Source organism: Rhinolophus sinicus, linkage group LG15 (genome assembly GCF_036562045.2).
Source record: "Rhinolophus sinicus isolate RSC01 linkage group LG15, ASM3656204v1, whole genome shotgun sequence".
NCBI lineage: Eukaryota > Metazoa > Chordata > Mammalia > Chiroptera > Rhinolophidae > Rhinolophus > Rhinolophus sinicus.
In genome coordinates this window covers 23,104,869-23,130,868 of record NC_133764.1, presented here as the reverse complement: position 1 = coordinate 23,130,868, position 26,000 = coordinate 23,104,869, and the positions used below count along the sequence as shown (strand labels likewise).

General features: G+C 45.0%; 1 protein-coding gene and 1 long non-coding RNA gene across 21 annotated transcripts in view; one reads left to right on the top strand and one right to left on the bottom strand.

Annotated features, from left to right (window-relative positions):
* Window positions 1–884: 884 nt before the first annotated feature.
* Window positions 885–26,000, top strand: LOC109447841 (uncharacterized). Of its 4 annotated transcripts, none has more exons than XR_012492246.1 (3): window positions 885–1,360; window positions 20,413–22,250; window positions 24,366–26,000. It is a non-coding gene; the product is annotated as an uncharacterized LOC109447841 (long non-coding RNA). The 4 variants fall into 4 exon arrangements; XR_012492244.1 differs by lacking the exon at window positions 885–1,360 and adding an exon at window positions 1,367–4,032 and having other exon boundaries at window positions 20,685–22,250; XR_012492245.1 differs by lacking the exon at window positions 885–1,360 and adding an exon at window positions 1,367–4,032.
* ACACA (acetyl-CoA carboxylase alpha) overlaps window positions 13,919–26,000 on the bottom strand; it is a 268,765-nt gene continuing 256,683 nt past the window's right edge. For all 17 annotated transcript variants that reach the window (XM_019732514.2, XM_074320146.1, XM_019732521.2 and 14 more), the window contains 2 exons: window positions 20,550–20,686; window positions 13,919–19,187 (listed from right to left, as the gene is read on the bottom strand). In XM_019732514.2, coding sequence (XP_019588073.2) covers window positions 19,064–19,187; window positions 20,550–20,686 — 261 coding nt within the window. In that variant the 3' untranslated portion in view covers window positions 13,919–19,063. The remainder of the gene's footprint in view (window positions 19,188–20,549; window positions 20,687–26,000) is intronic.

Below are 26,000 nucleotides of genomic sequence, written 5' to 3'. Positions count from 1 at the left end.
TTCTGTGCCATCCCGGACCTTGGGGCTTTTGAGCGCTTGCAGTGTTGCCAGTGGCTGCTGTATTGGATAGCTCGGGTCTACATGAATATTTCCCAACCTTGGGCAAGTTATAACAAACACCAGCATTGAAAATGAGGGAAAGCATAAACAGAGGGGGCAGTAAGAGCTCCCGCTGTCCCAGGGCTGAGGGACCCAGTGTCTTCACACACCAGGTATGTGTGCAGGCTGGGGAGGCGGCCCTGCTTTAGACTTGAGAGGTGGCTGGGAGTGTGACCTGGGGTACAGGAGGGTGTGAAGAAGCAAGTGGTTCCCTGCCTTGGTGCCCAGAGTGGCACCAAGGGGGGAGCCTGGGTTGCTGACCCGCCCCATCTCTCCTGAGGGATTAGGCTGGGAACCAACTCCCTGATGTTATAGTTATTTTCCAGTTTGACTCCTGCGTCCTTTAAAGTTGTAGCGCACTGCACTTGGTTTTAAGAGCTAAGTGTAAGGCTAGTACTGCGCACTTCAAATGTGGTAACTCCGAGTTCATATTGTTAGAGGAGATAAGCAGGAAGGAGAAGGTGCTTTTGAATGTACTTATCAGCGGTTCAGCAGGCTCCGGGGCCGCCTCACCCCCACCTGGGCGCTGTGATGTTGGGAGGATCTTGGGAAAGGGGGCTTCCCCAGGCCTGGGGGCCACCATTTCATCCGCTGACCTCCCTAGTAAGGCCAGTCCTTTGTTCCCGGCCGGGAGTGCAGGGTCCAGGTGTGTGTGTTGTGTGTATGGGGGGGTGGGGAGGGGGAAGCCCTCCACGACCTGGCCCCTTCAAGACTGGAGGGAACCCGATGGAGAGTTTGCGTTTTAAGGTCACATCCTGATCTTGGCGGAGGAAGGTAACGAACGTGAGCCCTAGTTCTCTGTTATATAATTAAACCGAGATATTCCTTCCTGAAGGAACAAAAAGAGGCCAAGGACAGCCTAATTGAAACCTCAAGATTGCTTCTCCAAGCGCGGCCTGAGCAAGTGGGCCAGGGCCGATTGCCACCTCTGGCCGTCTGGGCCCGGGTCCCTGGCCGGGGCTGGCTGCCATCCAGTAGCGCGGTGGGGGGAGTCTGGCGTGGGTGCCTCCTCTTTGCGTCCTGTTAAAATTAGCCTTTGCTTCTCCAGGCCCAAACAGGGGGACCCACGCGGGTGCTGGCCGCGCTGACACCGCCTGCGCCCCGGCATTGCCCCGCCTGTCCTCTTGGCCGTCAGCCGCCCGCACAGAGCAGCACCAGCCCATGACGACCTGTCTCACCGGCCGTCAAAAGGGCCCGCCTCTCGACAAGGACGTCAGCCAGGCTGGCTCTTCTGAAGTTGCTCATTACCAGATAAGTGATGGTAAAATAGTGATGCTTTATTAATTGCACATATGGCTGCTAATTAGAACCCAGGTGTGTGTGCTTCATACCTGCTCAGACACTTGCTCCAGAGTGGAAGGACCTTCTCCCTTCTGCTTCCATCTCCCCCACCCCCAGAAGAGAATTTCAACTTTAAGACAAACAACTTCATTTACAAGTGTGTCTCTAATTAGCTGCAGAATTAGGAAAGCTGAGTTTTCCCCCATAGATCGGCTAAACCCTCGAGGGAGACTGGTGGAATAGAGAGCATCGCATTTCCAATTATTTTGTTGAATTGCTAATTTAGTTATTGTGCCTGTTGTAATTGTGATGGGTATTGGGTGTGCAATTCAATTTGTTTTAAATATTTGTGGGAAGGCTGATCAGTAATGGAGCTGACCTATTTTGTGGCCCAAATTGAGGGGGAAAAAAAAAAGGCTAAAACACAACAGCCACAAAGATATAGTTTGTTTCCATTTTTATTGTGATCTCTCTCATCCCTCTTAAGACCACTGATGCAACAAAAGGATTAAATTAAAAGATGACAGCACTTTGATCTTCTCCCTTTGAAAGCTTCCCTGTCCTTGGTAGTTTAATATGCAGATGTTTTAGGGTAGAGTAGAGATGCCTGCTGGGTTGAGGAGCTCCGCCCCTGTGACTGCATGTCTGTGTGCCTAGAAGGGGTTTGAGTGTTGGCCTTGCGAGTACAGGCGAACCTCGGAGATATTGCGGGATTTGTTCCAGACTACTGCAATGCAGTGAATAGCACGATGCAGCCAGTTGTAATCTTTTTGCTGGTGAGGGTCTTGCCATCAATCAAAAAACAAAAAACAAAAACAAAACACAAAAAAACACCTGTGGAGCGCAATCAAATGAAGTGCAGTAAAATAAGGTGTGCCTGTGATGTATTAAGTAGTGGGGGCGTCCCTCCAACAAATAGTGCGGAGTCATTCGAGAGGCTGGGCCATGTCCCAGTGCCCATGTGGAAAGGAAGGCACCTTCCCTCCAGGCAGGGTCAGTGACCAGGAACTGCCGCCCCACCTGGTGGTGTTTGTGCACTGCTCTGCCCCAGGTAGGCCCCACTGCTGGTTGGCTGAGCCTGTGAGGTTGGGGTGAGGGTTAGGTGTGCGGTTCCCCCACTGCTGGTGGTGCCTCCAGGTGAGCTCCTTGACAACTGAGCTCACACTTCCCTCTTTAGGGTCCCCCCACCAGTGTCTGGGCCAGAAAGAGGTGCTGTGGTGTGATACTGTTTACATGTCTGTTGGGTGCTGCATAAATCAATCCAGTCTGGCCTGGACCAGGGCTGTGGCTTGTAGGGAAGAGCAACGGATAGGGCGCTGTGGGGACCTGAGGCCACAGAGACAGAGTGCAGGACTCCAAAAGCAGGAGCTGTCTCCCTCAGTTACTGTGAAATCAGTGTGTGAATGCCAGGTACTGTGACAGCCAGGCTTGACGTAGGTGCCGAGCCCCTCCCCCTCAGCGTCAGGCTTTCTCAGACACAGGGCAGGGCTTGGCTGGGCTAGATCACAGGCTGGCAGACCAGAGTAGATTGTGAGGAAAGGTAATATAACAAAATGGGTCACAGAAGCTGCTGTTATAAGGACTTCGACCCTAAAAGGAGCATTTTGTAATTTGATTAACTCAGGTGCCAGGGTCCATTTCTGCCCTTAACTACTGAAAAGTTTAAACTTCATTATTTCTGTGTGAGAGACCACCAGGGCCTGCAGAAGGCATTTCAGACGCAGGTGGTCTTGCTTCTTTTTCACAAGCTTTTCTCAAGGAACTGAGAGAGGACAGCTAGTGGACACAGCTGCTGGTCTTGGGATCTGCTGGTGGGCATGCAGGAAATCAGTCACTGTACAAGCAATGCCAGGAGCAAAACATAACACACTCCCTGGGGAGTCTGGGAGGGTGTCAGCCCTGAGAGCAGTGGGAAGAGTTTGTGGAAACAGGTGCAAAGGCAGCAGGGCAGGCTGTAGGTGGCGGGGCTAAGGCTAGTGCACTGCTACCCCTTGCTGATTATACCTTGGTATGGAGGTGTAATTTACACATAAAATTCACCCATTGCATATGTACAATTCAGTGGTTTTTAGTACATGTGTAGAGTCATGCTACCATCAACACATTCCACTTTTAGAACATTTTCATCACCCCAACAAATAACTCTGTGCTGGTTTGCCTCGATTCCATCTCCGCCCCAGGCCATAACTGACCTGCTTTCTGTAGCTCTAGCTTTGTCTTTTCTGAATGTTTCTGATAAAAAGAATCATACAATATGTAGTGTTTGTGTCGGGCTTCTTTCCTTTAGCTTCAGGCTCATCCAGGACGTAGAACGTTGGTAGTCTTTCTTTTTCTTGCCGTAGTACCCAGTGCGTGGATATACCACGTTCTGTTCATCTGCTCATCTATTCATGAGCACTAGATTGCCTCCAGATTACGTATAAAGCTGATCCAAACAATCACAAGTCTTTGGGGAACATGTTTTCATTTCGCTTGGATAGTGACCTAGGCGTGGGATTGCTGGGTCATATGCTGAGTGTATGTTTAACTTTTTAAGAACTTGTCAAACTGTTCTCCAAAGTGCTGCCTCACTTCACATGCCCATCAGCAATCTGTGAGGGTTCCAGTTGCTCTTCACCCTGTTGTCATCTGTCTTATAGCCATTCCATTCTAGTAAGTAGTGGTCTCTAGTTGTGGATTTAATTTATATTTCTCCAGTGAGTAATGAAGTGGGACAGCTTTTCGTGTGTTTACTGTGTTTCCCCAAAAATAAGACTTAGCCGGACAATCAGCTCTAATGCGTCTTTTGGAGCAAAAATTAATATAAGACCCGGTATTATATATTATATAATATTATATTATACCTGGTATTATATTATATTATGCCTGGTATTATATTATATTAGACTCAGTATTATATCATATCATATATCATATCAGACCCGGTCTTATATTATAGTAAAATAAGACCGGGTCTTATATTAATTTTTGCTCCAAAAGAGACATTAGAGCTGATTGTCTGGCTAGGTCTTATTTTTGGGGAAACACGATATTAGCCATTCATAGATTTACCTTCTTTGGTGAAATATCTATTCAAATCTTTTGCTCATTTTTAAGTGAGTTAGTTGCTCATTTTATTTTGTTGTAGAAATTCTTTGTGTATTTTAAATACAAATCCTTTATCAGATGTATAATTTACAAATATTTTCTCCCAGTGTGTGTGGCTTGTCTTATCATTTTCTTAATGCTGTCTTTTGAATCACAAACGTTTTTAATTTTGATGGTCTAATTTATCAATTTTCTTTTTCTTTTATGGATTGTGCTTTTGGTGTCAGATCTGAGAAAGCTTTGTGTAGCCCAAGGTTACAAAGATTTTCTCCTATGGTTTTCTTCCAGAAGTTTTATAACTTTAATGCTTACATTTAGGTCTATAATCCATTTTGAGTTAATTTTTGCATATGGTGCAAGGGTCTAAAGATGTAATTTTGCATATGCATATCTAATTGTCCCAGTACCTTTTATTGAAAAGCAACGTATTTGGATTTTTACCAAATGCTTTTTCTGCATCTACTGAGATGATTCTGTGTTTTTTGTCCCTTACTCTATCAATATGTTGTATTACATTAATTGATTTGGATGTTAAACTGACTTTGCACGCCTAGGACAAATCCCACCTGGCTATGGTGTATAATTTTTTTAATACGTTGCTGGATTTGGTTTGCTAATATTCGCTAAGGATTTTGTGTCTGTCTCCATGAGGGATATTGGTCTTTAGTTTTCTTGTGATGTCTTTGTTTGGCTTTGGTGTCAGAATAATACTGGCTCATAGAATGAACTGGAAAATGCTTTCTCTTGTTTCCTAAAAGAGTTTGTGAAAGATTGGTATTTCTTCTTTAAATATTTAACAAGAGAACTCACCAGTGAAGCCTTCCAGGCCTGGGCCTTTCTTTATGGAAAGATTTTTAATTACTAATTTAAGTTCTTGTTATATAGGTCTATTCAGATTTTCTGTTTCTTAGGTCAGTTTTGGTAAATTTGTATCTTTCTAGGATTTTTTTTTCATTTTATCTAAGTTGGCATAAAATTGTTTATAATATTCTTCTATAATCCTTTTCAGTTGACCCTAATTTTTGGTTGCCCCTAACTTCAGTAGGAGCATTAGCATATCTCCCCTTTCATTCCTGATTTTGGAAATTTTGTCTTCTCTCTTTTTGTCAATTTTGTTGATCTTTCAAAGAACTAACTTGGTTTTATTAATTTTTCTCTATTTTTTTTTTTCTATTTCACTAAATAAAGATTACCACTAATCTTTATTTTTAACATAATTCTGCTTGCTTTCAGTTCAATTTGTTCTCTTTTATGGTTTCTTAGGCTGGAAGTTTAAGTTTTTGATCCAGACCTGTTATTATTGAAGAATCTATTTCTTCTTTCATTTACTTCTGCCAATGTTTGCTTTATGTATTTGTGGGCTCTGTTTTTAGGTATGTGTACATTTATAATTGTTATAGCTTCCTGACAAATTGATGCTTTAATCATTTAAAAATGTCCTTCTTTGTCTCTAATAGTTATCTTAATGTATATTTATAGTAATCCAATATTAATATAGCCATCCATCCAGCTCTCTTATGGTTTTCTGTTTATATGCTATATGGTTTTCTATACTTTTACGCTATTTGTGTCTTGGACTCTAAAGTGTGTTTCTTGTAGATAGCATAGAGTTGGATTTTGTTTTTTATCCAGTCTGACAATCTCTGCCTTTTGACTGGAGTCTTTACTCCTTTCTAATTTAATGTAATTATTGATGAGGTTTTTGTCCATTTGTTCCTCCTTTACTGCCTTCTTCTGTTAAATAGTATGCCATTTTAATTGCACTGTTGTTGTATTTACTATATACTTATATTTTTTAAAAACATAATTTACTATCATCATTTTTAAGTGTACAGTTCAGTAGTGTTAAGTATACTGTATTCCCATTGTTGTGCAACAGATCTCCAGAATTTATTCGTGAAAAACTGAAACTCTATACTCATTAAGCAACAACTCCCCATTTCCCCTCCCCCAGCTCCTGGTAATCATCAGTCTGTATTTTTCTCCATGAATTTAGCTGATTTAGATATCTCATATAACTGGGATCATACAGTATGTGTCCTTTTGTGACTGGCTTATTTCACTAAGCGTGATGTCCTAAAGGTTCATCCATGTTGTAGCACATAACAAGATTTGTTTCCTTTTAAGGCTGAATAATATCCCATTGTACATATATACCACATTTTTGTTGATCCATTCATCAGTTAATGAATATTTGTGTTGCTTCCATATCTTGACTATTGTGAATAATGCTGCAATGAACATGGGTGTGCAAATATCTCTTCAAGACCCTGCTTTCAATTCTTTTGGATATATACCTGGAAGTGGGATTGTTGGATCATATGGTAGTTCTATTTTTAATTTTTTATGGAACTGCCATACTGTTTTCCATAGTGTCTGCACCATTTTACAGTCTCACCAACAGTGCACAAGGGTTCTAATTTCTCCACATCCTTGCCAACACTGTTTCCTGGTTTTTTGATAGAAAGCATCCTAATGGGTGTGAGATGATATCTCGTTATGGTTGATCTGCATTTCTCTGATGGTTAGTGATGTTGAACATCTATTCATATGCTTGTTGGCCATTTATATATAATCTTCAGATAAATGTCTATTCAAGTCATATGCCCATTTTAAAATCAGATTATTTGGGTTTTTTTCTGTTGTTAAATAGAAGTTCTTTATACATTCTGCATATTACCCCTTATTAGTATATGATCTGCATTCACTACTATATATTTTAAAGTTCTTTTCTTAGTGGTGATTCTAGGGATTACACTACAATGTATTTGAGATGAATACTAACAATTTTGGTGAAATAAAAACTTGGCTCTAATATAGTTGGATATTCTTCCCCTTCCTTTGTGCGATTATCATGTTACATTTATATCTGCTATAGACCCAAAAATACAGAGATGTAAGTATTGTTTTATGCGCTACTCTTATGTCTTTTAACAAAGTGAAAGAGAAAACACACATGCAGTCTTTTGTATTTACCTGTATATTTATCTTTCCAAATGACTCTTCTTATCTTTGTGTGGATTCAAATTACCATCTGGAACCATTTCTTTTCAGCCTGAATAATTGCCTTTAATATCTCTTATAAGGCAAGCAAATTATTCTTGAAGTCTTTTTTCTGGAAATGTCTTTATTTCATCTTTATTTTAAGGATAGTTTTGCTGGAGATGACATTTTTAGTTGACAGAGTTTTTTGTTTTTGGTAGAACGTTTAATATATCAGCCCACTGCCTTTGCTTTCACTGCTGTTATTTGTTTTATTGTTCCTCTATGTGTGATGAATTGTTTTTTTCTCTAGCTTCTTTCAAGATTTTCTCTTTCAACAGGTTGGCTATGATGTGTCTAGGTATAGATCTCTTTGTGTTTATCTTCTTGGGGTTTATTGAGCTTTTTGGATCTGCAGATTGTTTTCCATTATATTTGGGGAGTTTTCAGCCATTAGTTCTTCAAATATTTTTCTGCTCTTCTCTCCTTCTGGAAGTCCCATTATACATAAATTGGCATACATGATGTTGTTGCCTGGGTCTCTGAGGCCCTGCTCATTTTTCAGTCAATCTTTTCTCTGTTCTTCACGCTGGATAATTTCTATTGCTCTATCTTCACAGATTCTTTCTTGTGCCTTCTTGAATATACTGTTTAGCCCCTCTGGTTAAATTTTCATTTGTCATTGTACTTTTCAACTCCAGAATTTAAAAAATTATTTTTTTGTTACAGTTGACATTCAATATTATTTTATATTAGTTTCAGGTGTGCAGCATAGTGGTGAGACATTTATATAATTTAAGAAGTGATCCTCCTGACTAGTCTCGTACCCACCTGGCACTATATACACAGTTGTTGCCACATTATTGACTATACTCTCTATGCTGTACTTTATATAGAATTTTTTTTATTGTGGTAAAATATACATAACATAAACTTTATCATTTTAATGTTTTTAAGTGTACAGTTCAGTGGCATTAAGTACATGCACATTGTTATGCAAACCATCACTATCCATCTCCAAATTTTTCATCATCCCAAACTGAAAACTTGCACCCATTAAACAATAACTCCCCATTTCCTCTTCCCTTTAGCCCCTGGTAACCATGATTCCACTTTCTGTCTCTGTGAATTTGACAGTTATAGGTATCTCATATAAATGGAATCATAACAGTTCCTGTTTTGTGTCTGGCATAATGTGTCACTTAGCATAATGTCTTCAAGGTTTATCCATATTGTATGTAGCATGTATTAGAATTTTATTAAGAATTTACTTTAAAAAATTTTCTATAATAGTTGATTTGAAGTCTTTATCTGCTAGGTCCAACATCTGGACCCACGTAAAAACAATTTCTACTGAGTTTTTTGCTTTTGTTTTTTCTTCTGAGGATGGTTATACTTTCCTGTTTCTTTGAATGTCTCAAAATTTGTTGTTGAAAATTGGACATTTTTGATAATATAGCAAGTATGGATTCTGATTTTTCTCCCTGAAGGTTGTTTTTGTTTTGTTTAATACGTTGACGAAATCGGTGGATTCTGTGTCCTCTGTGGTGTGCAGATGCTGATGTCTCTTAGTTTTTTCTTTTTTAAAATCCTTGTTCTTAGCCTAGCTCCATAGGTATCACCTTTGTGCCTAATGGGCAGCCAGTGGCGGGGCAGGCGTTATGCTCAAAGACCTGGTACCACTAAGGCTTCTGCCTTCTGTTGATGGGGTGTGAGTGTGTGTGTTGGGTAGCACAGCCTGCCCTGCCTTTTACTTTCTGATGGGCCCTCTTGCATCCCGTCTTTATGTGCTTACAGGTTTCCAGTAAGTTAGGGATGTGTGGGTAGCTTGGATTCTCTTTGATCTCTCCTACATGGAGAGCTTCTCAAGGTCCTCAGGGCTGTCTCATTTCCTGTGCCTGTTAAATTTTTGGCTAGGCTACTGGTCTGTTATTTGCCCCTGAGATTGCTACTGTTACAATGCTGCTGGGTATGGAATATTTTTAACCAGACTTCAGCTTTTATCCATGATCCCAAATTAGAAATCCTCTAGAGCAAGAAGATATCTTAGGGACTTCTTATTCTGCTTTCTCCTTATCCATTCCAGGGAAAGCAAGACTCCAAAAAGCCCTTGAGCTACTAAAGCCGTAGTATAAGGACAGCTCGGCCGAGAGTTCAGCCTTCTGTCTCAATCCATTTGGGCTACTATAAAAAAATACCACAGACTAGGTAGCTTATAAACAACAGAAATTTATTCCTCACAGTTTTGGAGGCTGGAATCCCAAGATCAGGGTGCCACATGGTTGGGTGAGGGCTCTCTTTTAGGTCACAGGTTTCTTGTTGTAGCCTCATCTGGCAGATGGGGGGAGGGATCTCTCTAGATCCTCTTATAAGGCACTCAGCCTTTTCATGAGGGTTTCACGTGCATTAAAGCACCTCCCAAAGGCCCTACCTGCTCATCTCATCACCTGTGGGGGTTAGGATTTCAACATGAGTTTGGGGGTACATACATATCCAGACCATAGCATTCATGTCCTTCTTGCATGTGAAATATACTCATTCCATCCCAACAGCCCCCCAAAGTCTTAACTCATTCCAGCATCAACTTAAAAGTCTAAAGGCCGAAGTCTCATCTAAATATCATCTAAATCAGACATGGGCGAGACACAAGGTATATGATTCATCTGAGGCAAATTCCCCTCCAGCTGTGAACCTGTGAAATCAAACAAGCTTTGTGCTTCCAAAATACAATGGTGAGGTAGGCATAGGATAGACAGTCCCATTCCAAAAGGGAGAAATAGGAGGGACGGAAGGGATGACAGCTTCCAGGCAAGTCCAAAACCCCACAAGGCAAGCATTAAATCCTAAGGCTGAGAAGAATCTTTAACTTGATGCTCTGCCCTCTGGGGTGGGTGTGGGGGATCCCACTTCTGGACACACTGAGTGACGATCTTGTCTTTTGGACACATCGGACCCCTTGAGGTGTACCTGCCCCTATGGCTTTGCTGGGCAAGGTCCACACAGCAGCTCTCCTGGGCCGGAATCAAATGCCAGTGGCACTACCAGTCTGGGGTCCTTGGGAGGTTCCCTCCCACACAGTTCTGCTGGGCAGGAGTCTCGGCCCCACAGCTTTGGGTGGGGCCTGTTGGGTGGGGTCTGGCTTATTGAAACCCAAGTGATGCCCCCCACCCAGCCCCTCTGAAACTGAGGCGGCAGCCCTGATGATCTTTGAATACCTTTGGGATCTTGAATAGAGCATGTTAGAAGCTGAATAGCTCTACGGTCCCATCCTGTAAAATCTAAGAAGTCTAGCAACCTTCCATCATTCCTTCCTGTCATCTTCCCCTTCAGTTCAAATAGCTTGTCTTCCTGCTGGGGTAGCTGAGGAAATCCATGGTTCACACTCAGAATAATTTCCTTAGCAAAGGGTCGTTTGGCCATATCCTCAGTGTTCTCTTCTGAACATGCTTTTTCATCTGCGATACGGTAGACAGAATTTTCCAAATTTTAAATTTCTTCTTCCCTTTTAACAATTCTGTCTTTAAGTCCTTTCTCTCTTCTCACATTTTACTATAAACATTCAAGAGAAGCCAAGCTTCACCTTCAGTACTTCAGTACTTGCTTAGAAATAGCTTCAGCCAAGTATCTAATTTCATCGCTCACAAGTTCTACCTTCCACAAAACACTAAGAATGAACACAATTCAGCCAAGTTCTTTGTCACTGTCACAAAAATCATCTTTCCTCTGGTTTCCAATAATATATTCCTCATTCCATCCAAGACGTCATCAGAATGGCCTTTACCATCCCTATTTCTACCAACTTTCTGTTCACAACCACTCAAGTATTCTTGAAGAAGACGGAAGCTTTCTCTACCGCTCTCTTCTCAGTCTTCACCCAAGTGGCCTGTAAAGTCTGTTGGTGGCAACATAAGACCTTTTCTAGCACGGACCTCCAAATTCTTCCAGCCTCTGCCCATTACCCTGTTCCAAAGCTGCTTCTACATTTTTAGGTTTGTTATAGCAGCATCTCACTACTGGTATCAATTCAGCTTTATTAGGGGTGTAGCTGACGTAAAATTGTAAGATATTTAAAGGGTGCATCATGGCGATTTGATAGATGCATATGTATATTGTGAAAGGATTCCCTCCCTCTAGTTAATTAACACATCCATCATCTCACATATTTATCTTCTGTGTGTGTGTGTGTGTGTGTGTGTGTGTGTGTGTGTGTGAGAACATTTAAATTCTACTCTCTTGGCAAATTTCAATTACATAACACAGTGCTATCAACTGTAGTCGCCATGATGTCCTCAGATCTTATTCATTAGGAGCTAAAAGTTTTTACCCTTTTACCAACTTCTCCCTCCATTTTCCACTCCTCCAGACCCTGGCAACCATTTTTCTACTATTTCAATGAATGTGACTTTTTTTTTTAAGATTCCACATGTGTGATATCATACAGTATTTGTCTTTCTCTGTTTGGCCTATTTTACTTAGCCTAATGCCCTCAAAGTCCATCTATGTTGTCAGAAACAGCAGGATTTCCTTCTTTCTCGTGGTTGAATAATATTCCATTGTGTATACAACGCATATCGTCTTTATCCATTCACCTTCTGGGTACTTAGGTTGTTCTCATATCTTGGCTGTTGTGAATAATGCTGCAATGAACACGGGAGTGCAGATAGCTCTTTGATATCCTGTTTTCATTTCCTTTGGCTATATACCCAGAAGTGAGATTGCTGAGTCATAAGGTTCTATTTTTAAGTTTTTGAGGAGCTTCCATACTGTTTTCCATAGTGGCTGCACCAATTTACATTTCTACCATGAGTGCACAAAGGTTCCCTTTTTCCCACATTCTTGCCAAGACTTAGCTCTTGTCCATTTGATAGCAGCCATTCAAACAGGTGTGAGGTGACATCTCATTGTGGTTTTGATTTGCATTTCCCTGATGATTGGTGACGTTGGGCACCTTTTCATGTGCCTGTTGGCCATTTGTCGTCTTTGTGTATGCAGATCCTCTGTCATTTTTTTTGGTCAGATTGTTTTGTTTTGTTTTCTATTGTGAGTTCTTTACATATTGGATATTAACCCTTTATCAAAAATATTATTTGCAAATACTTTCTCCCATTCCGTAGGTTGCCTTTTCATTCATTTTGTTGTTTCCTTTGCTGTGCAGCTCTTTAGTTGGATGTAGCCCCACTTGTTTATTTCTGCTTTTTTTGCCTTTGCTTTTGGTGTCAAATCCCAAGAAATCATTACCAAGACTGATGTCAAGGAGCTTAGCCCTACGTTTTCTACTAGGAGTTTTATGGTTTCAGGTGTTACTTTCAGGTTCAAGTTTTTAATCCATCTTGAGTTGATTTTTGTGTATGGTGTAAGGTAAGAGTCCAGTTTCATTTTACTGCATATGGCTGTCCAGTTTTCATATCACCATTCATTGAAGAGACCATTCTTTCCCCATTGTATATTCTTGGTTCCTCTGTTGTAAATTAATTGTCCATACATGCACGGGGTTGTTTCTGGGGTCTCCATTCTGTTACATTGATCTATGAGTCTGTTTTTATGCCCATACCATACTGTTTTGATGACTATAGCTTTGTGATATAGTTTGGAATCAGGAAGTGTGATGCCTCCAGCTTTGTTCTTCTTTTTCAAGATTGCTTTGGCTATTCAGGGTCTTTTGTGGTTCCATACTAGTTTTAGGACAGTTTCTCTTTCTGTGAAAAATGCCATTGGAATTTTGATACAGGTTGCATTGAATCTATAGGTTGCTTTGGATAGCAAGGACATTTTAATAATATTAATTCTTCCAATCCATGAGCATGGTGTATCTTTCCCTTTATTTGTGCTGTCTTCAGTTTCTTTCATCTTGTAGTAGTGTCTTATAGTTTTCAGTGTACAGGTATTTCACTTCCTTGGTAAAATTTATTCCTCGGTATTCTTTTTGACCTAACTATAAATGGGAGTTTTCTTAATTTCTTTTTCTGATAGTTCTTTAGTAGTGTATAGAAATGTACCTGCCTTTGTATATTAATTTTGTATCCTGCAAATTGACTGAATTTATTTATTAGTTCTAACAGTTTTTTGGTGGGGTCTTTAGGGTTTTCTATATGTATATGTCATGCCATCTGCAAATAGTTTTACTTCTTCCTTTCCAATTTGGATGCCTTTTATTTACTTTTTGTGCCTGACTGCTCTGGCTAGGACTTCTAGTAGTATGCTGAATAAAAGAGTGGGTGTCCTTGTCTTGTTCCTGATAGTTCAGCTTTACGCTATTGAGTATTGTTAGCTGTGGGCTTGTCACATATGGCCTTTATTGTGCTGAGGTACAGGCCTTCTACACCCAGCAGCTTCCACATTTTTAGGTTTGTTATAGCAGCACCCCACTCCTGACCCCCCTCCCCCATTTTTGTTGTTGTTGCTTTTTGTTTTTTTGGTTTTCTTTGGTCTTGGTCCATTCAGGCTGCCATAACAAAACACCACAGACTGGTTAGCTTATAAACAACAGAGATTTATTTCTCACAGTTCTGGAGGCTGGAAATCTGAGGTTAGGGTGCCAGCATGGTCAGGTGAGGGCTTTCTTCTGGGATGCAGACTTGTATCCTCACATGATGGAAAGGGAAGGGGTCTCTCAGGATCCTTGTTTATAAGGCACTAATCCTATTCACGAGGGCCCCACCCTCATGACTTAAGCATCTCTCAAAGTCCCCACCTTCTAACACCATCACTGTTGAAGTTAGGATTTCAACGTATCAATTTGGGGGGATACAAACATTCAGACCATAGCAGTCCTCAATGATACTTTTGCTTAGTGTCCAGTAACCCAAATGCTTAGAGACAATCCCTAGATCCTGCTCTCATACGGGGATGGTTCTCTGAAAACGCCCTATGAGGAAGGTTCCCGAGTGATGACAGGTCTCTCTCTTGTGAGCATAAGCAAGGGGCAGGACATGGAGAAACCTGCCACTGAAAATCTGTTACTAATACCCAGCACTTGGTTAATATTAACTAACTTAGGTAACTGTTCAAAAAGCCCTTTAGAGGTCCTGGTTGTTATCCACATTTCTCAGACTGAGGAGTCAGGAGTTCGCCCAAGGACAGGGGTGAGGGACCAGATATTTGAACCTAGCTCAGGTTTATTCCAGAGTCCATGCTCTTTTAAGTGGCTATGAAAGTACCTGTGAGTATGGGCAAGAATGCTGTCGGCACACCTGGTCTCTCCTCACCCCCAATCCTTCCTGCTAACTCCAGACGGCCAGTCATAGGATCACATTTGGGATTAAGCTCATCATTCAACACCCACCCTCCCCCGCCCCCCAGACCCGAGCTACAGTCTATCTCATCTCCTTACAGTTCCTAATGGGCTGAGCCCACTGGGTGGAGCCAAGTCCTCTCAGAGCTAAGGCTCCATTATTACTCTGCCCCTCTGCCAACCACTGGGAATGCCATGTTTTGGAAGACTTTGCTTGTCAAAATACTGGCCTTCTGAAGCTGTCCTGTTCCTAACTGCCCGTTGGAGTTTCCGGCCAGCATGAGGTGGCCAGGGCTCCTTCCTGGGTTGGTAAAACAGTCATCAGACAGACAGTGGCCTGGTGAGCCTTTGCTCCCTGACTCAGGCACATGCAGGACTTCTGGGGTATTGAAAATAGCCGATTGTCACCCATTATTATTTCTGTGCCTCTTGGGGTGGCCTGGGATTACTATCCTGGGTGACCCCTCCAGCTCGGGGACATACACGCACGAAGCTGAGCTTGGAGCTAGCTTTCTTGCTACCCAAGGCTGTGTTCTTTTCACTCAATTAGGCTGCTTTCTAAACCTTTATACCCAGTATTCCCCTGTCTCCAAGCCATCAAAAGTGTCCCACTCTCTCCAGGACATACCTCGTTCCTTGCCTTAGCAGTTAAAAATCTTCACAATGGTGTCTACTTGCTTTTTCAGATTTCATTGTCCCTCTTCCCCCAAATGATTGCTGTGCTTGTACCCAACATTCCTAGTGTCTCTTGAATAACTTTGCAAATGCTGGTGCCCTGATTTGGGGACACCCTGCCCTACTCTCCCAGCTGGGAGGCTCTGTCTGCCATAGACTTCAGCCCTCGTCTGGACCACTCACACAGGGCTCAGTGTGGATCAGGCCAGGCCCGGCCTGTACCCCTCTTGTGCCAGCTGAGGAGCCAGCATTTCAGTGAAGGCTTACCTCCCCAGGGCCTGGCACCGCAAGGAGTGCAGGAAGGGTCGGTCCTCCCGGTGACCATTATTAGGCACTTGTATTAATCACTGTATTATTGTTTTTCAGTTGGGGAAATACAGGTGGGTCCAGGACTAAATCTCAGAACCCTCGGTGTTCAATTTTTTCTTTATTACCCCAAAATAATATCAATGGAAGTTTAAAATTTTCTTTCACTAAAAAGACGGATGAAGGAAATACCACTCCCCAACGGGAGAAAGCACTATATTTGTCAGGCAAGTTCGCAGCGGCAGAAGCAGAGTTCTTTCCCATTCATCTTGCCGACCTTCCCTGGCTGAGAGTAGGGACAGCTCCAAGTCCCAGTCTTGGGGTCTGGTTCTCATCTGGCTGCTTAGGGAGGAGGGAAGAAGGCCCGAGGCCTGTGTGCTGACCAGGGCTCCCTGCCCATGGAGAGCAGAGTTGGAGGCACAGAGGAGCAAACTTCCCCTTCTGACCCCCTTCCTAGAACATGTAGCTTAGGGTGATTCAAACTGATACGGTATATATTTAACATTTTCCATTTTAGAAAAAGCCACCCTTTGCTATACATCCCAGAGAGGCACAGACACAGCACTGAGTTTAGTAATCAGCAAGGCTAGTGCTTCCCCGCCCGGCTCTCCTGTAGCCTCTACCTTTGCAAATGTTTAGGGACTAGTGTTTGTTCCTGCTACAACCACATGGATTCATAGGGAGAAACTGAGGCAGAGGGTTGAAGGCACACACTCATGAGCTTCCTGCCCCTGGTGCCCTTTGGTGCCCAAAGCTAGCATTCAAAAGCCACGTAGTAGCTAAATTATTAAGAGGTACCTGAGGTGATCTCTGAAAATGGTTCACTATTCATTTGACCCGGAAAATCCCACAGAATCATGCAAACCAAGAGGCTCAAATCCTCGTGTTCACTTTAAGAACACCCCTGAAACTGCCTGGGCCATCAAGGGTATGTGTATCCAAACCATTGTCACGTCTCTGAAAGCTGTCACTTTGCAGAAGCAATGTGTGCCACTGTGTCATTACAATGGTTCCCCTTTCAGCAGGGAGCAGGGGCTCACCCCACCTGTGCTGAAAGCTCCCCTGCTCACAGTGGGACAAAGAGTGGCTGGGCATGGGCTGAGATGACAAACAGTGACTCTTCTACAAATGTGGGGTTTATTTCAACAAAATGTGAAAAGGAGACATTTGACTGAAGCTCCTTGCTCATCAGGGTATATGTCCATCGAATTCTCAATGAGACAAGTGAAGGCTGCTTTGTGAACGAGATGAACAGACAATGTGGGAATCTCAGCTCAAGCAAGTCTCGGTCAATACATCACGTCTCCTCCTCCTGCCTCAGTAACCTTGCATGTGTAATGGGCTGTGGGAATATCAGATCGCTCACGTTCCGTGCCTTTCTATCTTCTCCATGTGACAATCCCTGTCCAGGGTAAGGCCTACAGGGAGGCGCTCTGGGGAGGGGGGAATAGGCATTACAGGGTTCTAAGAGACAGATTCACTGAATGTGTCATAATTTGGTGGAGGGGGAGAGGTCAACGAGCGTAAGCCACGTGCCTCTGAAGAGATGCCAGGGCAAGCGGAGACCCGGGCAGGCCCACTGGAGAGTGTGGGACGTAATACCAGCTGTCGGGGTGCGGAATTTTACTCATTCCACATTCCACAGAAAAGTGTGGAGGAGTAAGTTTGTCAAAGATGAATTCGATTCTTATTAGTGGGTAGGCAGATACTAGGAATAGTGAATGCTTCCTCCTAGACTGAAAATGGTTCCCCACTTTTCCCCGCCCTGCTTTGAGGGTGCCAGAGCCCTGTATGTTGCACCAGGGCAGCCTGGCTGAGGCTCTGAGCTCCTGGGGGCAGTCGGGGACGTACCCAGCCACATAGTACCCCTCTGCACAGCTCCCCACACAGCGGAAGTGGAGCTCTTTGTGTGAACTAGAAGGTTAAGGCTCAAAACTGTAGCTTGTACAAAAGTATTCATACCACCGCTCCTAAAAGGTCAGTGATTTCCTCCTTGGTCATCAGTGACAGATGCAGTTAGCTGCACTGAGGCATCGGATGCGGCACTAGCCCTGATCACCTGCCCCTCTTGCATTAGGAACACCAGTGGGAGGGCCAGTACTCTCTGTTGCTGAAAATAAACACTCTCCACCACCGGTGAGGAGCTGCTGGCCGGGGTGGGACGAGTGAGCCTGGAAGACAGCAGCACCATGACGGAGTTGTGGATAATCCTAAGGTCATGTGGACCCTGTGTTCCCGGAAGGTCCCCACACCGGGAAGGTCCGTTCCTGGTGCCGAGAGCATGGCTGTCACCAGGGTTCCTTTCAGCAGCTGTGGGGAGACGTGTTGCACCTGTTGCCTGTGTACATTCCAGGAAGCGGCCAGACCCAAAGGGAGCAGGACTGTCAGCTGCTAGGAGAGTTGCCCTGGAGATAGAGACGGGCGACTCTACAGGCGCTGTTAGCCTCTTTAACTGTCAAAACTCCAGCCTTCACAGTAACGCCCTCCCAAATCCTAGAGCGACTACCCGGCCCACTCTCCCTGGGGCATGTAACTACAGAGAGGGCAGTTCCCCCGGCTTCTCCTCGCCCCTGGGAGAAGGCGGGGGGGGGGGGGGAAGGGGACTCCCCTACACTGACCTTGCAGCTCCTACCAGGGGCGATAGCTAGTGGAGCACAGACGTGCAGGGGAGTGGTAGGTCACCATCTTTCTGTTCGTTCTAAGAGAACTGAACTCAGGTTGAGGCCCCTAAATGCAGAACAGTGACTTGGTCTATTTTCTTTGCTTCTTGGATCATGGTTTTGCCCTCATCTTTGCGTTCGCATGGAGCTTGCAGATTTCATGCTCTAATTTTTCTTCATAACTAGGTACCTTGGTGTGATTAAACTGAGAATGGTTCATCGCCAGTGCCCATTTTGGACTGGGCTGAAAGTGGGGGTAAAGAAATAACGGACTTGAGGCGTCCTCCTCTCTGTAGACCTGGTGCTGGGCTTGTGGCCTCGGCCCCAGCCCTCCTCTGCTGTCTGTGGCTGCAGCTCATGGGGCCAGGGCTGAGGGAGGGCCGCTCGCTGCCCCAGGCTGGGACCGTGGGGCTGGCAGGACAGGAGGGGCAGCCCTGCTTTTGTGTAGTAAGACCTCATGGTACGTGCTGTACCCTTCATTGCCTTCTCAGGTCTGTGCAGGGAGAGAGGACTGTTGTCACAGCCTGGGTAATAAATACTGAGTGGGGTCGGTGTGACCAGTGGGCTGGAGCAGGGGCTTTATGACCCTGTGTCCCAGTATGTCATGCATAACCTGAAAACATTCGAGGGAAAGCAAAATGTCACTTTGATTCCAGTGCTGGGTCTCCTGTGCCTGCTCATGGAAAGGCAGCTCTCTAGCCCTTTGCTCCGGAGGCAGGGCAGGGATGGCAGGAAGCTCTTCCTACGTTGAAGGGGAGTCCATTGTGGAGAGGATCTGAACGACTTCCGCTCGCTGAGTGGGTGAGATGTGCTGGGTCATGTAGACGATGGAATCCATGGCAACCTCTGGATTGGCCTGTACCAAGCTGGACAGGAAGATGTGGGATGGTGATGAAAGAGAGACAGACAGCAGTGCTAGATCAGCGTAGCTTAAGAACTGCCCCGTAAACATGCTAACAGTTCACTGCAGACGCGTCAGTCACTACCGCACCTGATTTGTTGTCCTACATGAAAAATGTCCCCAGTAGCAGGCTAGGTACAAGATAAACCTGAAACATTTTGCTATGTCAGAAAGGAAGGAAGTACTTCAAAAAACCCAAACTGAGGGAGGCATGTCACAAAGACAGTGGGGTCAGCGTGAAGGCGCTCCCACTGGCTAAATCTGGGACATCTGGGGCATCCAAGTAAGTATAATGAATTAAAAAGTATTGAAAAGGTAGAGCTGCATTAGCCCGCACCAATAATGAATATGTGACTGAATGGAGGAGGAGAGGACTTGTTTCCTGTAGAACTGGCGTGGTGACCGGTGAGTGTGGGCGATGGGCTGGAGTGGGCAAGTTATCCTTTTGCAACCTCACTGTCAAGACCAGAGAGGCAAGACTCGTCCAAGGAGGCGACATGTCGGTGGAAACACGATGAGGAACATTTGCGTTGCTTTCCCGTGTCTCCCCACAGACTGCTTATTAGGTACAAGGGGGAAATCAGGATTTATACAGTGGAGAACTAGGTAACATTTCCGTCAGGTGATCGAAACAGGAGGGACAGGTGACATCGTGTGTCTCCAGCTGTGGTACCCTGTGGGGGCTGCGTCATCACGTATGTGACATTCTGGCTGAGAATCTCTAACGGGAACCTCATCATGAGGAAACATCTGACCAGCTCCAAATGAGCAGTTCTACAAATAGTGGGTCAGATGAAAGATCGAGCACAAACGGGGTGAAATGTAAGTAACGTGTGTATCTGGGTACAGGTCTGCTCTTGTGCTGCTTTTAGTTTTGCAACTTTTCTGTAAGTGAAATGTTTCTAAATGAAGTTTTAAAAACATCTCCCTAGCAATCTCCACCCCCCATCTTATGGGGGAGACAGAGACTAGAAGGAGACAGTTAGTAGCTCTCAGCTTGGAGAGAGGGCGAGGCAGGCGGTTCCCCAGGAAACTCCCGTGCGCTCGGCCTTCCTCACAGCATCGTCCATCCAGCATTGGGAGCTAATAGTGGGGCACAGTGAACTAAGCCTTCATCTAGCTGAGGTTACTACGTGCCCCCGGGGCCAGGAGCTGAGAATTGTGCTTCAGGGCTCTGTTTTTATCTGTAGGTCAACTAGCGCCGTCTCAAACAGAAAGAGACCACAAAGGTTGTAAGGCATCGTCATCTCAAGATTTGTTCTTCAGTCTTTCATTCCAAAGAAGTGAGCCCCACTTCTCCTAGAGGGGGGCCCAGTGCGGGTCTCACCTGCGGATCTGCTTGAGGACGTAGTCTCGGCTGATGTATTTGATGTTTTCCTCTATTACTGAGCGGACGCCATCTTCCTCTGTCAGCTGCTTCTCCAGCCATTCCACCAGATCCTTGTTATTGTCCCAAACGTAGGCCTGCAAACAGACACATCCTGTCAGACTCCAGAGGCGAGGCCCGGCCGGACAGCCCGACTGTGATACCCGGAAAAGTCGCTCCAGAAGCCTGCTCCACGGCCTCTGTGACTGTCGGCCTCTGTGACTGTCGGCACAGGAGAGGGAGGCAAAAGCCGGCCTCCAGGCAGAAGCTGTCCCCCTGCTCCCCTCCTGATCCGCTGCGTCTGGGAACACCCCCCCTCCGGGGCGTCGGTGCTCACTCTGACTCTGGGCTGTCACTCTGGGTCGACCCAGTGCACAGCGGCTGAGGAAACTTAATCATCGGGCAGGTTTGAGAAAAGCAGGTAACGCATGAGTCTCTAGTCCCAGGCCCAGCAGATGAGTTGCCAGGTGGTGAACGTCTCCTGACACAGAGCCCAGGAGGCAGGGAGGGGACTGACGTGCGGGAGACTGGCCGTGAGGGGCCACCCACCAGGTCAGAAGCCACTGAAAAGGGGCGCGACGTATGTAGCCCTGAAAGTCTCAACAACCCACCTCGGGCCTCCTTTTCTTCAAGATCATTTAGCTGCGTATTTCCTAGGTAGTTGACTACATAATAATTCAGGAGTGTGTTAGAAACCTAATAGCCTTCTCCTTGCTCTCTTCTCCTCTCATTTTCTTTACAAATCATTTAGGAATCGTTTTGTTAATGGTTTCCGGAAAACCAAGTACCACCATTAGGGCTCATTCATATTTATGTCATTTTGTTTGGGTAATTAAACACCAAGCTCGTCATTTAAAGGTGCGCTATCCTTCTCTGTTATCACTAACGAAGCCAAAGTCAGAATGACAATGAGTTTGGTGCTGTAATTTAATAGGTGGGTACATTAGGGACTCTCGGAGGCTTGAGATGTGGCTGGGGAACCTGGGTCGGACACAGCTATGCCTCCAGGGCCTGCGAGGCCCAGAGGGAGTGTTTCAAGAGGCCGCAGGCAGTAAGAAACACGCTGCACTGTTTCCTAACTTCCTATTTCGTGCCTTTAAAAACAATGGTTTCTTTTCACACTCTCACTTCCCCATCTCTAACTTAGCTGGCGAGTTAGCTGTGACGGGTTATTTATCACATGTCATGCCATTGAGGTCCACATTTCTAACGATTCTTAAGGAGTCCTGCACAGTGGAGGGTTAAGGAACCCCAGGATTAAGGATCAGCAATGCGCCTTTTCTAGCTCTCTGTCCTGTTTTATTTCTGCTCCCAAATTTGCCCCTCTCTGTGGTCACTGAAAAAAAGATCAGCTCTCCTAGTCAGGGGGCTGTGGCCAGGACGGTGCAGCCCCGAGCGAACCTTCCCACCTCTCAGGGCCTGTGTCAGGATTGCGGACACATGTCTGAGGCTGCACAGCAGGGAAGGAGGTGCCCCATGGGTCTCTGTTGACGGGGGTGCTGGCGGTGACGCTTCCCTCACATGGTTGTCTCAACTCTTGCCTGCCAGCTCCTGCATACCCTGCGTGTATCCACACCTGGACTCTGCCATCACTGGGAATTTAGACTTCTGATCTGTGGCTTGAAGACTTCTGAAGACGCCCCTACTTATGAAGCTTTGGAGGTAGGAAAAACTAAAACAATGACTTGCTTGATTTCAGTATGGAAAAAAAACTAGATTTACCCAAGAATCCCAAAGCCTTTCGTTTAGGAGAATATTTAATACTCTTATTAATCATTTTTAATCCGTTTGCTTTTAATTAAGAAACAGCATGATGCTTTCCTATCAACATATGCCAGGGAGCAGATTAATTGTGGCTTAAGATAACTCTCCTTGATTGGTGTAATGTATTAGCTAACGAGATGCCTGCTTCTAACGATGCTCAGGCACTACACTGGAAAGCCAGCTACCCTCTAGAGAAAACTCTTCTGCCTTTCCCTCCCACAGCCACAGAATATGCTAGGTGTTTATATTAAACATTTAAAAAGTTCCCAGACAGGATTAGAGTGACACATTCCAAGTTTTAGAATTGTTGCTCTAAAATCTCCTTTGCAAATGCCCTTATAGGAAAGATGTGCTGTTCCCTCAAAGTACAGCAACTGGATGCAACCAACAACCGCCACCCCAGGGAAGTGTAGCTCACAGTGTATGTGAAAGCCCAGGCATCGCAGGTAGTTGTGTTTCTAGCGAGAACAAACAAACTTAAGCAGCCACAGTGCCACAGAGTTTTGGAAACAGACCCAGGAGGGTTTAATATGCTGCTGTGACCTAACTCCTTCCTCTCCACCCAGAAAAGCAAAGCCCCCTTCCGTTCAGTTAGGGAGCCTGCAGTTCCTTGCCTGCCCTCTTAGAGCACAGTTGTAAGACTCCTCACTCCAGCCATCCAGAAGGATGAGCCAACCCTACTCCCAGAAAAAAAAAGCCACTATCATTTCCCTCTTTAAAGTTATGAAAATGTGGCTCATTCCTGCTACAGTCCCAGTGTGAAATACAGGATTGTAACTCAGACCAAGCCTGCGCCCATGTCACCTGCTCGACACTCATCCCAATCAGAACATTTTAATACCAAACATGCCATCAGGGGCCTTCCAATAATGTTCAGCAGACACTTTCTCTTTCTCTGCATCGGCAGATAAGTATCTCCGGTACCACTCAGCCTCACTAATTGTGTGTAGTAATTAGTCTATCTTACAAAATCTAAATGACCTGTCTGGAAAGTTTCATTTCTAATGTATTGGATAGCTGTTAAGCCCTCCTTACTCAATGGGGCCGCAGGGCCAGGGCCTGACCAGGGCCCCGCCTGATGGATGTGAGCCCTGATTACATGCCCTACAGATAACTCACTTTGTGAGCTGCCTGGAGACAACTCCAGCAACGGGATTGTCTTTTTCTGAGCCATGTGGGCTGGGGTCTCCTCGGTCCCTCCAGTCTCCTCGGTGGCCTCCCTTAGGCCACCTGGGGCCAGTGCCTTCCAGGTTCTGCATTAACCGCCTGCCTCCAAATCACAAGTTTAGTGTCTGAGACTTGTCTGGGGGTGACTTGAGGCCAGGCTCCAGGGACAGTAGAAATCAAACGACCCTATAACAGTGCTTTTCCCTCCATCTTCCTCACAAGGGCCTCTCTTCACCAATCACCTCATTTGGAAATCCAGAATAAGAGTGAGTGGGTAGCTGTCTGGACAATAAGAATGTATTAATGCACCCTAGGCTGTGGATAAATTAGAGCCAGGCAAATCAAAGAACTGACTGAGAATCTGCTGTGCTCGTGGAAGCCACCCCTTCCTGCCAAGATCATTACCTTAACATCTTTAACTCTTAGTCTGCGTTACGTCGTTGTTTACCTTCTCACATGCTGTGCTGAGAGGAGGAAGCCGGCATATTTTGTCTACTGAGTGCCAGATACTGTGCTCCATACTTATCATGTCATTTAAATCTCACTGAACCCTGTGAAATAAACATCATCCCTATGTTACACATGAGAAACAGAGGCTTAAATAATATGTCCACACCAGTAAATGGCAAAGCTGGTGGGATTCTAAAACACATGTTTTCCTCACTGCTCCATGCAGAGTTCTAATCTCAATTTCTACTATTGGGGGAAAAAATCAGTCGGTTTGAAAAAAACCACAAGCCTCAAACTGTGGACCTAAGGGTTAAGAGAGAAAACATGTCCATGAAACAAATGTGTGCCATGCTTTTACGACCCAATTTAAACCTAAATTCTTGTAATTTTTTTCAGGGAGCTGTAGTGATGCTTTTCTTCTGCCTGCAGTGAAACTATGAACCATAAACCCTACTATTTCCTGCAACAGGACTGTCCCAGGGACGCAGAGTCCTATAACTCACGCCAGCAGATTCCGCTCCTGGAAACAAAAGAATTACATCGCTCAGTTACGTAACATCAGTGTCTTCAAATTTTCTGTCCCGGAATCTTTTTCAGAATGAAGAGCAAAAAACCAAATTCTCTGGGGGAAAGGAGCACACAGCCTGGCTCATAGATGCCTATCACTAAACGTCTGTCCCTACCAGTAACCACAATGAGGATTAGAGGGTCACCCCTTGGTGCAAAGCCAGGGTCCAGACTCAGCCAGTCTTTGCACTTGAGAGACACAGCACACAATATCTATCACTGAGGGACCAACAAAAAGCGATGGTTTTAAGGTTTTAAGCCCTTCCCAAACACGGAGCGGATTCTGTGTCAGCCCTTCAGAGGCAGCAGACGGCTTTTGAACATTGCAACACTTTCTTCTCTCAAGGGCACTGCAGATTTTATCACCCACCCCACACTCAACTAGGTCCTGCTGAGCCGGCAGAATATGGAAGGAGGTTTCAAAGCCACACACAGGATCACGCGCCCCTCCTTTCTCTCCTCGGCTGTCCCGGACGGACGGAGAGCTTGGGAGAATGCTGACTTTTGTATGCTGACAGGGACGAGGGAAACGCCTTGGTTCTTGGGGACAGTTGGCTCCCAGTGCCTCAGGCAGCCGCCCCCAGAGCGATGGGGCTGGGGTTGTCTTCTGCACTTGATTTCCAGCCGGGAAGTCTATGCACACACAGTCAACTGTTCTCTCCATCGATAAAAGATGGCAATGACCTGTTTCTCCAGACACACTGTCCCCTGGGAACAGGCCGCTAAGGAGCAACTGAAGGGCCTATCCACTCACTTCCTGCTCGGAGGGAAGCTATTCCTTCTCCTCATCCTGTGCCTACTGAGGCCGCACGCGTCCATTAGTGACTAATGTGGGAGGAAGGCGGTGCGGGCCTCTCCTGGCCACACGCACACACTCCATTTACCTTGCCGGCCACTCTGAACTGGAGAACAGCCTCTTATTTTACACTCGCGTGACTTTCAATGCCAACTTCCACTAGAAGCTGCCAGTAGCCACTGACAAAATTGTCTCACTCAATTATGATGCCACAGACTGACCTTAACCTGAACCAAATGTCACATAAGGCTGCACTCCCCTGCTGCACATCTGAAATATTTATCCAAAGAAGCTTTTCAGTCGTAAAGAAATGGGTAGAGTTAACACAAAGGTGAATCTCAGAAGCACCCTGATTCACTGACTTTAAAACTGACAGCAGATCTTGGAGTTCCTTCCTGAGAACACTCAGCAGAGACTTCAGGCGACGCTTTCCAGAAAGAGGCTGGAGTGCCCTCCATCTGTACTCTAACCCAGCAGTCACCAAATGCTTTAGATCACAGAGCTATCAGGAAGACAGACAACTCTATTTCCAGCACATACTCCCAATATTCTGCTAAAATGTTTATTATGACGTATACGATTTACTTTTCATCCATATACTAATAAAGGCTAATTTCTTTTTCTTAGTAAAAGTTGAGAGAAATTAAAGTTCTAATTTTTCCTTCTCA